We start from the raw sequence: 17,927 nt of genomic DNA, 5'->3' as shown, positions 1-17,927 counted from the left end.
GTAAGCATACATGACCACACCGGGCTAGTACTTTTATTATATTACAAATTTTATAGATGTAGTAACTTCCCCATGGCACAAGAAAAGAAACATTGGGACTCCTTGAGGAGTTCTCGGCACAGTTCATAGCATTTGTAATTTAAAAAAATGGAATTGGGGGATTGGGGCCGGGCATGGTAATCCCAGCATTCGGGAGGCTGAGAACCGAGGATTGCAGTTCGCGGGCGGCCTCAGCTACTTGCAACTCAGGGAGACCCTTTTAAAAAATATATGAAGACTAAAAAATAGGACTGGGGGTATAACTCGGAGGTAGAATGCCCCTGGGTTCCATCCCCAGTATCGACCACAAAAAAAAAAAAAAAAAAGAAAAAGAAAAAAAAAGGAATTGGAGCTGGGCATGGTGGCACACACCTATAATCCGTACTTGGGAGAGTAAGATAGAAGAAGGATTGCAGATTCAAGGCTCAGGGATTTAGTGAGACCCTATTAAAAAAAAAAAAAAGTAGCCGGGCGTGGTGGTGCACGCTTGTAATCCCTGCGCTTGGGAGGCAGAGACAGGAGGACCGCGCAGGTTCGAAGCCAGCCGAGCACGCTGGTTTAGGAGACCCTGTTTCCAAATAAAAATGTAAAAATAGGTCTGGGAGTGTAGCCCGGAGGTAGAAGGGCTTCCAGGAACCCCAGTATCACCAAAAAAAAAAAAAGTAAAATAAGCCTGGGGGTGTAGCTCAGAGGTATTAATGCCTTCTGTTTAATCAATCCCCAGTTCTGCAGGGGGAGGAAGAGGGAATTGGGACCCATAAGGGAGCAAGAATTCCCTTCTGCAAATTCAGAAAGTCTAGGATTGTTAACTTTAGGTCCCTCATCAGGAAACTGGAGAGGATGGTATTGACCGCTTGGGGCTTTGTGTTGTTAAATTGACATTTACTGAGTCACCTGTCCTGAGGCACTCTGAACGCATGCCGGGCCGGGTCTTAAACTATGGAATGGTACTCATTCATTTAGTCCACAGCTGAGTTAACCTGTACTGTTTTGTTGTGGTGGTGGTGGTGGCGGTGGTGGTACTAGGGATTGAACCCAGGGGACTTTACCTCTGAGCTACGCCCCAGCACTATTTTTATTCTTTATTTTGAACCAGGGTCTCACTGAGATGTGGAGGTCCTAAGTAGCTGAAGCTGGCGGAAAACCTGCAATCCTCCTGTCTCCGCCTCCCAAGCATTGAGATCACAAGCGTGCACCACCACACTAGATAACCTACACAATTTTTTAATGGCATTTTATAGCTAAGGAAACTCAAAAGGAGTTCAGTCTAGCGTCCCTCAGCTAGGGCTCCAGCCCAGACAAATTTGTTCCAATTCCAGGCAAGGGAATTGTTACAGGGTTAGCACTGTGCCTACACATAGGATGGGCTCAAAATAAATCTATCTGATAGTGCTGGCGATCAACTTTAGGCAGCAATCGCTCCAGAATTTAACTTAGGAAAGGTTTAAGATGACAGCCAGTTTGTTAGAAGGGGAAGTTAAGACAGTGCTTGTATAGCAACCATAGTTTGCTGCATAGCAACCATGTTTACTTAAATTTGCGAAGTGAGGGAAGTTGTAGGGAGATTGAGAGGAGGGGGAAAAAAGGAGGAAGCCGGACACTCCTCGTCTCGCCACCTCGGCAGCAACTGCGCGGCGAGCTCTGCTCCGCGAACCGCCCGGAGAGCCGGTCCTCCGCAAGCTCGGCCTCCCCCTCGCCTTGGAGACAGGTGGTTCCTCCCGCTGCCCGCCTCCCCCCCGCTCTGCGGAGCGGATGGTTCCTCCCGTTCCGCGGCGAGCTCGGGTTCCGAGCTGCGAGTCACAAAGCGCCGGGTCACGTGGGCGGGCCGGTGCGCTTTGTGACGTCACGGCCCCGCCCCCGGCCCGCCTATCCGCGTCGCCGGCCCCGCCCCGCGCGCGCGCCGCCCGTGCGATCCCTGCTTAGAGACCCCGGAGTGGGGCGCGCGCTCGCCGGGAGCCAGGCCGCGTCCGCCATAGTGCCTGGCTTGGAGGTGTCGCCGACGCTGGGTGAGGGCCCGAGAGCGGCAGGGGGGCAAAACAAAACAAAAAAGAGGGAGCCAGCGGAGCCCTCGCCGCGGCCCGGCCGTCCCCGGGCTCACTGTCGCGGTTCCGGGCCGAAAGGCGACGGGAGCGCCGGGCGAGAGAAGCGCGGAGGATCCGGCGAGAGGAAGCGTCAGGGAGCCCCGGCGGCGCCCCCGGCCTCCGCCGAAGCCCCCCGGCCGCGGGCTGGGGCCCGGGTGGTGAGGAGGCGCTGCGCGGCCTAGCTGCGGCCCGCGCCGGCGGCGGCGGGGGGAGGCGGAGCCGGCCGCGGCCTGCGGAAGGCCTCCTCTCCGCCGACCGCGCGGCCTCGGCCTAGGCCGCCGGAGCCGGCGCGGGGGTGCGGTGGGGGCCGGGCCTGGGGCGCCGACGCCGCTCGTCCGGAAGCCAGGAGCAGGCGAGAGGCCGCGGGTGGACTCCGGGCCTAGGCCCTCGCCCCTCAACCTCCCGGGGCCGGGGTCACCCCATCCACGGAGAGAGAGACCGCCGGGAGGTGCGGCCGCGCTATGGACCCCTGACCCCGCGGGGTCATCCGGACTCTAACGTGTGGACTGACCGCTACTGACTGCACCGCCGGCCCCCGTCTCCTGCCGGCCCTTAGCATGAGCGAGGGGGGCCCGGCCGGGTGACATTGTGCCCGTTGGCGGATTCTCGATTTCCCTTTTTCCTCCCCGTCCTCCTCGTCCTGCTCCTCCCACATGAAGCGATTCTGAGTATCCGGGGGGGTTCTGGATTATTGTTCTCACGAACCCCTACTTGTGGTGGGGGGGTATTTAATCTGAGGCCTTAGGGTCCTTCGGTGTCTTTTGAGTGTTTTGTGTGTGTACATATTTTGCTCTTACGTTGATAAATATACATATATTGAGAGTGTCCACGTCTCCTCGCTGAACCTTAGGAATCCTTTGGCACAATGTCCTGTGTGCATTATAAATTTTCCTCTAAACTCAACTATGATACCGTCACCTTTGATGGGCTCCACATCTCCCTCTGCGATCTAAAGAAGCAGATTATGGGGAGAGAGAAGCTGAAAGCTGCCGACTGCGACTTGCAGATCACCAACGCGCAGACGAAAGAAGGTAAGCGCCACATGGGCTCCAGATATTTGCTGGGCAGTTTTGTTTGCTGGGTACTAGTTTTAAGGTGCCTGGCAGAAGACTCAACCGCCATTCTTGTTCGTTCTAATACTTCTGATACAACTTTTCTTGATAGCTAGGGGTTGCCGCAGTCGACCTTGGAGTTGAACTGGACTATTTGATTTCTGCATGCTTGGGTCAAACTGTAACAGCTTATTCAAAAAAAATTTGGAAGTCTGGTTATCTTCGGTGTGTTTAAAAGTGCGCGGAGGAGGGGGTGAAAGGAAGATGTTTTCCAAGGCTTCTGGGTGCTAGCCTTGTTTTTCATCCAGGAAGTGTGGGGGGGGGTTAGAACCTGCTCACGGTTTCTATCCTATCAGTCTTTTGGAATTGAATAGCAAATGTGCGAGCTCATTCCCCCCCCCCGCCCCTCCCTATTTAATTGTTTATTTACATGGAGTTACCGGTGTGATGAAGAGGGGATCCTCGCTTTAATATTTTGAGTCTAATCAATGTTTGACTTGTTTTTGGAACCTGAGATGTTCTGGTGTGACTGCCCTTGTCTTGTGTATGAATTCCAGAATTTGTAATACAGTGATTCAGTAGTTACATTCTGACTTCATCATATGACTCTTAGAATTTAGCAATTCAGAAAAAGCTCAAAAGTACTGACATTACTTTTTTTTTAAGTAGTAATTGTTAGACTTTCTGTGATTCTGACAATAGAGGGCTGCTACTTTGTGAATACAAGTAAACTATGATTAGGAGTTTTTTTCTCCATTTTAAAGATCTTTTATAATATTGGGAGTTAACAGTAGATCAACGTGACCAAGGACTCTTTTCTGTGAACTTATTTTGGTTTCTTTTTCTCAGTATAGTAACGCTGATGTGTAATTTTTTAATGTAATTTTCAGTAGATTAGCCAACCTTCTGAGATTTTTTGGTGGGATGTGAAACATTAGAGTGAAGCTCTAATTGGGCTGGGGTAGTTTTTGATAACTGAAGTTGTAAGGTGTGACAGGTTTTGGTTTTTATTGAAATGAGTGTTCCCCCACTCATGTAGTTTGGTAGAATAAATCTTGTCGTGTAGAAGACGAGTTTTTTTCTCACTTAGAATGCAGACATAAGTATAATTGTATTAGGCTAAGGAGCAGTAGTACCAGTAGTAGTACATGACTCAGAAATATTAAGGAAGAAGTGTTTTTATTGATGCATTACAATTATGCATAATAGTGGGATTCGTTGTGACATATTTGAATATGCACATGACATAATTTGGTCAAATTCATTCCTCAAAGGAAGAACTCTACTCATAATAAATATGCAAAAGAATATTGTCTACTGCCTCCCGTTTTGAAAAGCAAGTGTCCTGCCCTATGCTAATTGTAATTATCCATAATATCCTTCTGCTTAGGGAGAGGGCAAATTGTTGGTGGTCGCGAACAGGTAAGAAACAGCTTTTTGAAGTTCATCAAAGCATTCCCTAGTATTCTAGTTACAGTTTGTAAGAAATGACTTTTTTGGGTTTTTTTTTTTGTTTTTTGTTGTTGTTGTTGTTGTTATTGTTGTTGTTGTGGTGGTGGTACCTGGGAACGGAACCCAGGGGCCTCCTACCTCTGAGCTACATTTCCAGACCTGTTTTATATAGGTCTCACTAACCAGGGTCTCACTAAGCTGCTGAGGCTGGCTGAGAACCTGCAATCCTCTAGTCTCAGCCTCCTGACTACTGGGATTATGGATATGCACCGCCACACCCAGCAGAAATGACTCTTAAGAATTTTAGGCCATCTTGCTGTATTAATGAGTATGAATGAGAGGAAGGACAATATAAATGGAACAAGATATTGAGGCAATTTTAACTGTCATATACTAAGCAGTTTTCATTTTTACCATTTTGAATCTTTGGGGCTAGGATCCCCTCCTCCGTCCAAGAAATAAAAATACATGGTAACAGGCATGGAGGCTCACGCCTGTAATCCCAGTATTTGGGAGGTGAGGCGGGAGGATCTGATAGCAGGTTTGAAGTGAGCCTTATCAATTTACTGAAACTGTCAGCAACTTAGCAAGACCCTGTTTCCACGTAAAAATTATAAAAAATATAATTGGGCTGAAGGTGTAGCTCAGAGTTGTAGAATGCCCCTAGATTCAATTCCTGGAACCATACAAAAAGAGAGATGATAAATAATCCAAACTCTGAAATCCAGCAAAGTGCTTGCCCCAAAAATTTTAATATTTACATAGAAGACAAAATGTGCATTTTAAGCAATCCTCAAATTAGGTAACAAACAATTATCATTGGTAGTAGTGCAAAGGGTAGATACTTAATTTTTGGATACTATTTCCATAAGAATGCTACTTGGTTTTAGCACTATTCAGTAAATTAAAGGTTGCAAAATAAGTGTATGTCGCTTTATAGGAAATTTCCTTGGAGAAAATACTGGCCTGGATCATTTGTTGGAATTAATATTTTAATTGCCTAATCCATCATATTTCTACAAAACATTCCCTGTAGTTTTGGAGTCTGTGTTTAGGACCTTTAGTTTGTTTTGGTATGTGTGTATGGTACTAGGAATTGAACCTAGGGGCATTCTACCTCTTAGCTACACCTTTAGCCCTATTTTATTTATTTATTTATTTATTTATTTATTTATTGCAGTGCTGGGGTTTGAACCCAAGGGCATTCTACCTTTGAGCTACACCCCCAGCCCTATTTTTTATTCTTTTATTTTTCAAACAGAGTCTCACTGAGTTGCAGAAGGCCTCACTAAATAGCCGGATCCTCCTGTCTCAGCATCCCAAATGCTGGGATTACAAGTGTACGCCACCACACCAGGCCTTTTTTGTTTTGTCTTGTTTTTTTTTTTTTTACAGGTCTGGGGATGGAACACAATCTCTTGAGCTACACTCTCTGCCCTATTTTCTTATTCTTTATTTTGAAACAGGGTCTCACTAAGTTGCGGAGGGCCTCACTAAGTAGCTGAGGCTGTTCGAGAGCTGTGATCCTCTGGTCCCAGCTTCCTGAGTGCTGGTATTACAAGCGTGCGTCACCATGCCCGGCTCTTTTTTAATTTTAAAATAAGATTTTGCTAAGTTCATAAGAATATCTAAATTGCTTGAATCTGGCCTTTTAACCTGTGATCCTTCTGTCTCAGCCTCCCACGGAATAGTATTACAAGGTATATGCCATCACACCCAGCTAGGACCCTTAAATTTTGATAAGACTAAAACATTTGGATCAGAATTTTGTGTTTTTAGACTTAAAGAATTCTGCTTGTAGCCAGCTGTGATAGCAGACATCTGTAAGCCCAGTACTTGGAAGGCTGAGACAGGAGGATTGCAGGTTCAAGGCCAGCCTCAGCAGTTTAGAAAGCTCCTTAGCAACTTACTAGACTGTTTCAAAATAAAATGAACTTGTTGTACTTTGGAGGTAAAATGCACCTGGGTTCAGTCCCCAGTGTACACACACACACACTCACACACACGAATTCTACTTATTTCTAGACTATTTCACAAAGAATCCCAAGTGATCTTTATTGTATATGAAAAACTGTTGTGCTTCTCTGTTCTACCACCTCTGAACTTGGTGTGAGACATTCAGAAGCTGAGTAAAAAATACTTTTAAAAATTATTCTGGCCGGGCGTGGTGGCGCACGTTTGTAATCCCCGCGCTTGGGAGGCAGAGACAGGAGGATCGCGCAGGTTCAGGAAACCCTGTTTCCAAATAAAAAAATGTAAAAATAGGTCTGGGAGTGTAGTCCGGAGATAGAAGGGCTTCCAGGAACCCCAGTACCACCAGAAAAAAAAAAAAAAATATTCTGAAAGCTAGGCATGGTAGCAGATGCTTGTGTCATCCCAGCATTTGGGAGGCTGAGACAGGAGGATCCCAGTTAGCAGACAGCCTCATCGACTTAGGCCCTTTGCAACTCAGTGAGACCCTATTTTAAAATAAAGAATAAAAAAATAGGGCTGGGCTTGGTGGCGCACACTTGTAATCCCCGGGGTTGGGAGGCTGAGACAGGAGGATAGCGCATGTTTGGAGCCAGCCTTTGCTGGCTTAAGAGACACTGTTTCCAACTTAAAAAAAATATATAAAATAGGTCTGGGAGTGTAGCCTGGAGGTAAAAGGCCCCTGGGTTCCATCCCCATTACCACCAAAAATAAATAAAAAATAGGGCTGGGATGTAGCTCGGAGGTAGGATGCCCCTGGGTTCCATCCCCAATACTGGGGGGAAAAAAAAGTTCTTCTGACTTCTCATTTCTCAAATTCATCTTATTTTTTGAAAATCTTATCTGTGCAAAACTTGTACTGGCAGGTCTTTTAAAACTAAACATAGTACTTGTTAAGGATTTAAGTGTAAGATACTTTGGGTAGGGGTAGGAAACCATTCTGATTCAGGTAAAATGGTCAGTTTAGAGTATCTGAAGGATGTTGAGTCACTGACTTTTTAGTACTTTTTTTTTTTTCTTTTTGTGGTACTGGGGATGGATCCCAAGGGCATTCTACCACCGTGCTCCCAGCCCTATTTTTTAGTCTTTGTATTTTTTGAAACAGAGTCTCACCGAGTTGCAAAGGGCCTCAGTTTAGTAGCTGATGCTGGGATTATAGCATGCGCCACCACGCCCCGCATTTTTTAGTACTATTTAACACAGTATTGTGCTGATCAAATTGGTAAATGATCTCTGAAAGCTACTGTGAATGCATTTGAGAATTGTTACATATTTGGAAACTTCCTGTCAGATTTTGACGGTTCTGGTTCTAGAATTAATTTGTGTGTGTGTGTGTGTGTGTGTGTGTGTGTGTGTGTGTGTTGCTGGGGATGGAACCCAGAGGTTTTCTATCTTTGGGCTACACTCTCAGACCTATTTTCTTTTCTTTGGAAACAGGGTCTCACTAAGTTGCTGAAAGCCTCACTAAGTAGCTGAGGCTGGCTTCGAACCTGTGTAATCCTCCTGTTTTAGCCTTCCAAGTACTGGGATTACAAATGTGTGCCGCCACACCTGACCTAGAATTAACTTTCTTATTGTGGTACCTGGGATGGAACCCAGGGGCCTTCTACTTTTGGGCTACACTCCCAGACCTATTTTTTATATTTTATTTGGAAACAGGGCCTTATAAGCTGCTGAGAGCCTCACTAAAAAGCTGAGGCTGGCTTTGAATCTATGTGATCCTCCTGTCCCAGCTTCCCAAGTACTGGGATTACAAGCATGCCCCACCACACCTGGCGCTAGAAGTAACTTTTTAAACCTATTAAAATTCCCCATCCTTTCTGCTCTTTTTCTGACTCAGCTTGCTTGGAATTTGGGACTGTTCTGAACTATCCAAGATAATGATGATAGTTTTATGTTGGCATGCCCGAATCTAGGAAATTTCATCATTCTAATTGGATACCTGTGAGATACAGTCAGCTACTTGAAATATATTAAAAAGAACCCTTGCTAAACAGTTTATAACAGGGAATACTTATAGTATTATAACTAAAAATAATAAGGCTGGTATACTTTAAAAGCTTGAAACGCCTACACTAGGCTTGAAGTAATTGGAAGAACAGATAATCAGTTACTTTGTGCTAAGGGAAGCAAGTAACTTTATTAATAAAGTGAACCTAAAGCCCAGTGTGGTGGTGCATGCCTATAATCCTAGAACTTGGGAAACAGACTGGAGGATCACAGTTCACAGCCAGCCCCTGGAGGCCATTAGCAACTTAGACCCTGTTTCAAAATGGGGAGGGGGAAAAAAGGCTGGAGATGAAGCCCAGAGATACAATGCCTCTGGGTTCAATCCCCAGTACATGGGAGAAAAGTGAACCCCAGTGTCTGGTTGTGGGATTAAGGGAGATGGGTACATCTCCGGTGAGTTATTTTTTCTTTGAGTAATTTTATAGACACCTTAGCAAATCTTTACCATAGTTAAGGTCTGGTTTCTTTGTTTTGGGTGGGGTACTGGGGATTGAACCCAAGGACATTCTACCTCTGAACTACACCATCCAGCCGTATTTTATTTTTATTTGGAAAGAGGGTCTTGCTAGATTGACGAGACTCTCACTACTTGCAGAGATTATCCTCAAACCTGCAATCCTCCTGTCTCAGCTTCCCAAGTACTGGGATTACAAATGGGCACCACCACCCTGGCATCTTGCTTTTATTCTTAAAGAAGTACTGTAGATTATAGTCAATTTGAGTAGAAAAATAGCATCCATTCATCCTCTTTCTTGGTCTTCTAAAAAAGTGACATCACTGAGTCCATTCACTAATGTTGAGACCCAGGAATTCATGCCTTATTCTTTTTCACTTTCCTAATGCGCAGTCCATGAGCAAGTCTTGTCAGTGCTACCCCACAACATCCTGGCTGCCACCACATCCTAATACAAGCCATCATTATCTCTACTGGACTATGTAGCAGTCTCCTTGTTGGTTACCTCTTTTTTTCTTCCTCTACATTTTATTCTTCACATAGATTCCCGAATAATCTTTTATAACATGAATTGTCATTATTTCTCATAAAAGCATCTTTTGACTTCCTGTCATAGGTTTTTTTTTTTTTTCCCCCCAGGTCTAGGGATGGAACCCAGGGGCATTTGACCTCCAAGCTACACCCCCTGCCCTATTTTTTATTCTTTATTTTGAAACCGGGTCTCACTAAATAGCTGAGGCTGTCCGCGAACCCGCGATCCTCCAGGTCTCAGCCTCCCAGATGCTGGGAACAAGCATGCGCCATCACACCAGGCTAGTTTTTAGAAACAAAGTATAGATCAATATGACTTATATCTTTCTGTTTTTTATCTCATTCTTTGATTTTCTTCAGCATTACAGTCCTTTTTTTATTCTTTTTTTTTTGGTGGTACTGGGGTTCCTGGAAGCCCTTCTCCCTCCGGGCTACACTCCCAGACCTATTTTTTTTTTTTAATACTTTTTGTTTGGAAACAGGGTCTCTTAAGCCAGTGTGGCTAGCTTCAAACCTGTGCGATCCTCCTGTCTCCACCTCCCAAGCACAGGGATTACAAGTGTGCGCCACCATACCCGGCTGCAGTCTTTTCTATGCCATTTATTTTTATGGTATTGGGAAGTGAACCCAAGGACATTCTACCTCTGAGCTACACACCTAGCCTTATTTTATTTTTTTTTTTCTCATTTTGAAACAAGGTCTCACTAAATAGCAGAGGGCTTCACTAAGTAGCTGAGGCTGTCCTCGAACTGCAGTCCTCCTGTCTCAGCCTCCCGAATGCTGGGATTACAAGGGTGCACCACCATGCCCGGCTCTTACTTAGTCTTGACAAAATTTGGAGCTCCACAAAACAGATGCTGGAGACCAGAATCTACTGATAGTATTTGTGTTGATCCTGTTTTGTGTTCTTTGAACAGAAGCTTCCATTCTGGCCTTGGCTATCTGATTTAACAGTATTAGTAATCTAGATGTAAGGAATATGTAGTTATTATTGTTCTTTTATGGCTAAGTTCATTTTTCACAAAATTTATATTTGGGTAAAGTTAACTAGTGGGTATTGACCCAAATAGAAATTTGACTCTATCTCTTTATTTACAGAATATACTGATGATAATGCTCTAATTCCTAAGAATTCATCTGTAATTGTTAGAAGAATTCCTATAGGAGGTGTTAAATCTACAAGCAAGACATATGTTATGTGAGTATAAAAATCTCATTTGTTTCTCAAAATAGACCTTAAAATTTTTTTCATCTTAAAAATTTTTAATAACAGTTTTCAAAACTGAGGATAGGGGTTTGGTTGGTTTTTCTGATTTCTTTCCTCATCAAATTGACTTAGCCTGTACTAAGAAGTAACTTTTTAGGAAAAAATTTGTTCTTGTTGGGCTGTTTTTTTTTTTTTTTTCACCACAAAAATGGATATGTTCTAGAGAATGTCTTGCATATTTTGACAGACTCAAGAGTATCCAATAATGGTGGTACCCAGTGTTCAATAAGGGGTTTTGGTCAGGATACCTCAGCACATAGATTGTCCAAACTTAACTGGCTTCTCACTCTCCCTTTTCATAAAAGAAATTACCTAGCATCCCTGAGAACTTCCTCTGCCCCCTTATTTTTACTCAGTACCCTCCAGTTGTACCTGAGGCTACATGCCCCTCTAGGATTGGTCTAGCATCGTTCCTACCCCAGGTATCACCAACTTTGGGGATGTGTGCCATAGATTATTTAGGATTTTTTTTTGCATAACACTGGAGTCAGGCATAAGTTTGATCCCATTTACTGCTTTTACCAGTTGTGTGACTTGAGTTACCTAAAGTGTCTATGCCTCTGATTTTTCTAAAATGGGTGTAAGAACAGTTGGTAATTCATATCCCCAGGTTCTGTGTCTGTAGTAACTATAGATTGAAAGATTTGAAAAGAAAAAAAGTTAAAGTTGCTGATGTGTATTCTGTAGTTAGGTCTTTGACAGTTACTTCTGTACCACACATTTGTAGATGTTTTTTCATGTCATTTAACCCTAAACAATGCAGCATAACAACTACTTACATACATTTAAATTGTATTGGGTGATATAAGTAATCTATACTAGAGATTGCTCATGTTATATGCAAATAAATGCCATTTTACATAATGACTTGAGCATCCTCACATTTGGTGCCTGCAGGGGATAGAGGTGAGAGGCCTAAGTCCAAGCCCCATGAGATACTAACTGTTCCTCTAACTTATAGAAGGCTGTAAAAATTAAATGGTGGTTGGCACCGAGTAAATGCCCACTATTGGAATAAGAACATAGCGGTCTCTCAGGACTAGTCTAGAACTTATATTCACTAAAAGGGCATAATTAAAACTTTACATCTTGAAATTCTCAGCTTTATTGCAATTTTAAGAGTGACACCAGAACTAAAATATGTAAATAATGCAACAACTTGGTCTAAATGGTAGTGATTTCCACTGAGAGGTTAGTTTTGTTTTAAATTTTGGTAAATTCTGTGTCAGGTCAGTTTGCCAGTCACAAGAAATGGAGTGTGTGCTTGAAATGAGGGAAAATGTCTTTTCTTGGGACTTTTTTCTCATTTGGGCAAGTATTCTAGTATTTTTCTCATTAGTCTGTTTTAAAGTTATATTCTGTTTCTTAATATTTGAAAGTTGTTCTAAGAGTAAGAGCTTTAAAAAAACAAGTTTTTTTTTTTTTATTGTAATCATCAAGTGATCTTAGTTGTATGTGCTTTTAGCTGGAAATGATTTAAAGAATTTTTTTCTTGGATTGACCCTAGAGGCATTCTACCTCCAAATTCCACCTATTTTATTCTTTATTTTGAAACAGGGCCTCACTAACTAGCTGAGGCTGTCCTCAAATTTCGATCCTCTTGTCTCAGCTTCCCATGTACTGGAATTACGAGCGTGCGCTGCTTTTCTCTAAATATTTTCAATATTCAGAAACTTATGAAAAAATTATTTGAAGCATGTAGCAGCCAGGCTTGATGGCACACACCTATAATACCACTACTTAGAGGGCCAAGACTGGAGTATCACAGGTTTGAGGCTACCCTCAGCAACTTAGTGAGACCCTGTTTGAAAATAAAAATAAAAAAGGGCTGGGGATGTAAAGGTACAATGCTGCTGGGTTCAGTCTCCAATACCAAAAAAAATACATAGCGAACTAAGTTGCTCCTTACACAAAATTGCTTGTTAATAGACAGTACTTGGTCTTGTTTATAGTAAATTTGTCTCAAAATACCTTTGAATTTGTTGAATAAAATGAAACACAAAATTTTTTTAACCTCAGGACTTACAAATTATGTACAGAAAACTTTTTAAGTGATATCTAATATTTCTTTATAATCAAGATATAGTCAAGACACCATAAACTAATCTTAAGCATTTACAGGTTGTATTTAACAACCTGTTCTCTTTCCTGTGTGGACTAAAGAAAATTTAATTTAAATTTTGTATTATAATTAAAATATTTTAGATTTAGATTATGTTGCATTGTCCTGGGAGTTTGAATTCTTTTTTGGTACAGGGCATTGAACTTTAGGTATCAGCCCTTTTTATGTTTTGTTTTGTTTTGAAGCAGGATCTTGCTAGGTTGCTGAGTCTTGCTTCCCTGCTGAGACTGCCCTTGTACTTGTGATCCTCTTGTCTCGGCCTCCCAAGTACTGGAATTACATGCATGGGCCATCGCTGCCTAGTAGAAGTTTAAATTCTTATTTAATCCTTGGTCATTTTGAAACTTTTTAAAGATGAAAATAACTCAACCTGTCTGTCTTTCTTGGTTTGAAAATTAGTTTATGAAGCGCAGCAATTTCTCAGGGATCCAAGTCATAAACATTAACAGCAGAGCCGGGTGTGGTGGCGCACACTTGTAATCTCAGTACTTGGGAGGCTGAGACAGGAGGATTGCAAGTTCTTGGCCAGCCTCAAAAACTTAGGCCTTTTGCAACCTAATGAATCCCTGTTCCAAATAAAATAATACATAAGCCGGGCGTGGTGGCGCATGCTTGTAATCCCAGCATTTGGGAGGCTGAGACCAGAGGATCACGGTTCGTGGACAGCCTCAGCTAATTAGTGAGGCCCTTTGCAACTTAGACCCTGTTTCAAAATAAAGAATAAAAAATAGGACAGGGGGTGTAGCTCCAAGGTAGAGAGCCCCTGGGTTTCATTCCCAGACCCCCCCCCCCAAAAAAAAAAAAATAATAATATAAAATAGGGCTAGGGGTATAGCTCAAAAGATAGAATGTCCCAGTGTCATTAAAAAAAAAAAAAAAAAAAGACGACAAGCTTGGTTTGGTGGTACCAATGCCTATAATCTTAGCACTTGGCCAACTGAGACAAGAAGATGATAGGTTGGGGGCCAGCCTCAGCAAATTAGGCTTTCAGCAATTTAGCAAGAACCTGTTTCCAAATGAATGAACTACAATTTCTATAAACATAATACAATCCCCGTGCTACTTTCCAGAAAACATTTCTTATAAGCGGCAAGGTACACCTATTTTTGAATTCTCCAGTATGGGATTTTTTTTAATCACAAATGTATCTTAATTGTTCAGAGGTGGTAAACATCAAAGTAATTTATTCATTACTTCAGAATTCACTGTATTTAAATCAATGTACCAAATAAATATTACATTCCTAAAAGAGTATGATTTGGAGATATGTATTAAGACTTACTAGCACAAAAATCAGTACTGTTAAAATTTGTAAAAACTAACTAATGTTAGTTTTTGTTGTTTTTGTTTTATATTTTAGAAGTCGAACTGAACCAGTGATGGGAACTACAAAAGCAGTATGTAAAAACACAATCTCACACTTTTTCTACACATTGCTTTTACCGTTTTAATGTTGCAGTGAAGTAAATCATTTAGACCTTAAATTCCAACTGATCACAGTACAGATTGTAAATAAAATGTATTTTGGTGACAGTTCAGTTGATGATGAATATATATGCATAATTTGCACACTTACTTTGTAGAAATGGGTGATGGGTGATTTGTGCCCATAGCACTGTTTCATATTAACTGATAGAATCCTCCCTGTATGACGCTGTGTTGTGCAGTACTGTATGATCCTTTTTAGATCATGTAGGTTTTACACTAATGAACATGATAACATGTTCTACATCTGTCTGTCTATAGTTAGTATTTTGTATGTATGTACAGGCTGTTGTGTGCTTTTTTGTTTCTTGCAATAAAAAAATGTTTGGAGTGTATATTTTGCCATTTTCACGTTGTATCACTTAGTTTTTGTTAGTTCTTTTTTTTTTTTTCTTCTGCCTGACTGATGGCTTTCAAAACTGCATTGGCAACATGCAAGGCCTACATTAAAGTTTATGCTTTCTCCAGGTTCACAAACATAGAAAAGAGCTTTCCAGAGACCATTGATGCAGCTTTATTCTTGCTTTATTTGGCAATTTTGAGTGACTATCATTTGTTTATAACTGTACCCTAAAGTGAAAACTGAACCCCCCTTATGAGTATATAAATGTCTCAATGATGTTGATGATCTTATATAGTTGAGTATATTTTTAAAATTTAATAGAGTATCTTGCACTTCTGTCTAGTCTGTTCAAATGAAAATATTTCCCTTTCTCGCAAAGTACTAAAATGCTGCATTAATTTTAGGCTATTGAAACCTGTAGCTTATCGAGGGGCAACTCCCTTACCAGGGTAACATGTTAATTTTTATAATGATAGCTGAACCCTACATGTGACACTATTTTGACTTTGAGCTCTTAAGTAAAAGGCAGCAGCATTCCTAAATTGTGGGGTCAAACATCTGTTTCAGAACACAGGTCTGTCTTTATTGGGTTTTGTAAGCTCGATGGTTCTCTAAACATTTTACTGCTCAGGTATTGTACACAGTGCAAGATGTCTGCTATCTTCATTTAGAATTCAAGGGTATTGCTTGCTATTTTATTTTATACTTTTTAAATACTATTGATCTTTGTGTATGAGGCATTTCACTAACCTTGGATCATTGGATCTTAAACATGATAACAGAATATCTGAACTTTGGACTTGTTCTCTAAAGTATATGGCCTTTAGTTCTCATGGAACTAAATGTAGTGATTCAAAGATCAAAAATCATAGTGTTTGGGTTTTTTTTTTAATTTTCCTCTCTTTGGATATATGAGTTTTTTAAAAAAGCATAATGCTGTAAAACTGTCCAAGTATGTTTTGCTGGTGATTGGTTTAAAACTGATTTTTATGTATCCAAATGCTAGCACAAATTAGATTGACTCTCCTGGTGACTGTAGTAGTAAATGTAACACACTTTGTATAAAGTACATTTTTATATAGTATTTAAGCTAATTCAGATGAAGTTTTATTTCTTGAAAACAGTTATTTCCTTTTTGTTTATTAGCATGTGTATAAACACAAATCACATGTTCATAAATAAAGTTAACATTCTTTTAGCCTTGTGTGTTCCCTGGCATGTCTGTATTACATTTATAAGAAGCAGTTTATTCTAAGTTTACTTAGATTTCTTTTCCTTTCTTCTTTTTTTTTTTTAATACCTTAAACATGGCTTTAATTTTTAGCTAGAAATACCTGAAATGGAGACATTAGGAAACTTGCTATCCCCATCCATTATTTGCCTGGGGTATATTTGCTGACATTTAGGATGAGAGAGAATATATTTATTTGCCAAGTACAATTAGTGCTCATCTTAGAAGACTTAAGAGTCAGGGATTATATACATTCACAAAAGCAATGATAATAGAAGCACAGGACCAAATTTTTTATTCAGATTACTAGATGTATATGTATATGTATTTTTTAATTTTACACCAACTATAATCAGAGGTGACTTGTCATATTCTCCGGCTTTTGTTCTATTTAATCATCCTTTCTGTTATTCCTTCCAAGTTGTATATTACAGCTAACTAAACATTAGAATTACATTTTTAGAATCTTTTCAGTCCAAAATAATTGGCTTAAAAGGTTTCAGATCCTTGTTCCCACAAATAAGACTCCCTAGTAAGATATAGGGAAGTGGGTTATTTTAATGATGGCTGCAAGATGCATCTGTCAGTTCTGTGAAGACTTTTTTTAATATGATAGATTTTTGTTAAAATGACTATCTTATCTGGTATCTTACCAAGAAGTCATTTTTATTGACTTTAATATTTATAAATTCCTGATTACTTTAAAATATTTTTTCCTTTTTTTTTTTTTTCCTTTTTTCTTTTTTCCCAGTACTGGAGATTGATCCCAGGTGCCCTTAGCCCTGTTTTATCCTTTATTTTGAAACAGGGTCTCACTAAGTTGTGGAAGGCCTCACTAAGTAGCTGAGGTTGGCCCAGAACCAGTGATCCTCCTGTCTCAGCCTCCCAAGTAGTGGGATTACAAGCATGTACCACCACGCACGGCTTTTAACTCATTTTTTTACACGTTGCAGTAGAAAACAAAATTAGATGCTTTTCTAAATTTGTGGTGAATTTGACTTTGTGGATTATAAGGTATTTAGGTGCTATTATGATTTGGTGGGAAAACATGAGTGAGATGGAATTGCATATGTGAAACCACTTTCAAATCAACATCCAACAGTGGCAGAAAACTAAAAAGAAAGGACTGAGAAACCCAGCCTAAAAGCTGAGCATAGCTTAAGAGTGGGGAGATTTTTTAAAATGTTAGTGTTTCAGTGGTAAGAAAATTAATATAATGGATTGCTTTGTTTCTAAGGAAATCATTATTCCTATTTTAGATAGTAATGGGCTGTTTTTAAAGTTATTTGTTCAATTATTTAGAAACATTGTATAGATGATTGAGTTGACATCAATTCAGTCCTTATTACTTAAAGTCCAGTAATACTTGAATGATGTAAAATGTAATCCTTTTTAAAAATAAACTGAATATGTCAATTTTCTGGATGAAAAATAGGATATTTATATATACTTTGATTTTTTCCTACTTACCCTTGAGATTAGTTCTTAACGGGAAAACTACTTCAAAGCTATGCAAGAATGAGAACCCATTAGAAATATGGGATTAGTGGATTTTTAACTCTGTAGTCCTCCAGTGTGGAGCAAAGAACTTTTTGTCTAAACAAACATCCCAGTAATCATATCCATTGAACTAACTTTTAAAACCTTAAGATACTTGTAAGATATATCTTAAATTTAGGCAGATTTGTTTATTTATTTTGCATTATTGGGGATTAAACTCGGGCATTCTACTTCCGAGCTACACTCCTAGCCCTCTTTTTTATTCCTTTTTTTGAAATGGTCTCACTAAGTTACAGAGGGCCTCACTAAGTAGGTGAGGCTGGCTGAAAACCCTCAATCCTCCTGTCTCAGCCTCCCAAGTACTGGGATTACAAGCGTGTGTCACCACG

General features: G+C 40.7%; 1 protein-coding gene across 3 annotated transcripts in view; it reads left to right on the top strand.

The window, feature by feature from the left end:
* Positions 1–2,985: 2,985 nt before the first annotated feature.
* Positions 2,986–17,927, top strand: part of RBBP6 (RB binding protein 6, ubiquitin ligase) — a gene marked incomplete at both ends in the record, with an annotated part of 38,792 nt that continues 23,850 nt past the window's right edge. For all 3 annotated transcript variants that reach the window (XM_080704312.1, XM_080704311.1, XM_080704310.1), the window contains 3 exons: positions 2,986–3,151; positions 10,689–10,788; positions 14,340–14,376. In XM_080704312.1, coding sequence (XP_080560438.1) covers positions 2,986–3,151; positions 10,689–10,788; positions 14,340–14,376 — 303 coding nt within the window. The remainder of the gene's footprint in view (positions 3,152–10,688; positions 10,789–14,339; positions 14,377–17,927) is intronic.

This window comes from Muscardinus avellanarius (genome assembly GCF_963383645.1).
Source record: "Muscardinus avellanarius genome assembly, chromosome: 10".
Lineage (NCBI taxonomy): Eukaryota > Metazoa > Chordata > Mammalia > Rodentia > Gliridae > Muscardinus > Muscardinus avellanarius.
Note: the sequence above shows the minus strand (reverse complement) of the source record. Positions and strands in the feature narration are given on the sequence as shown.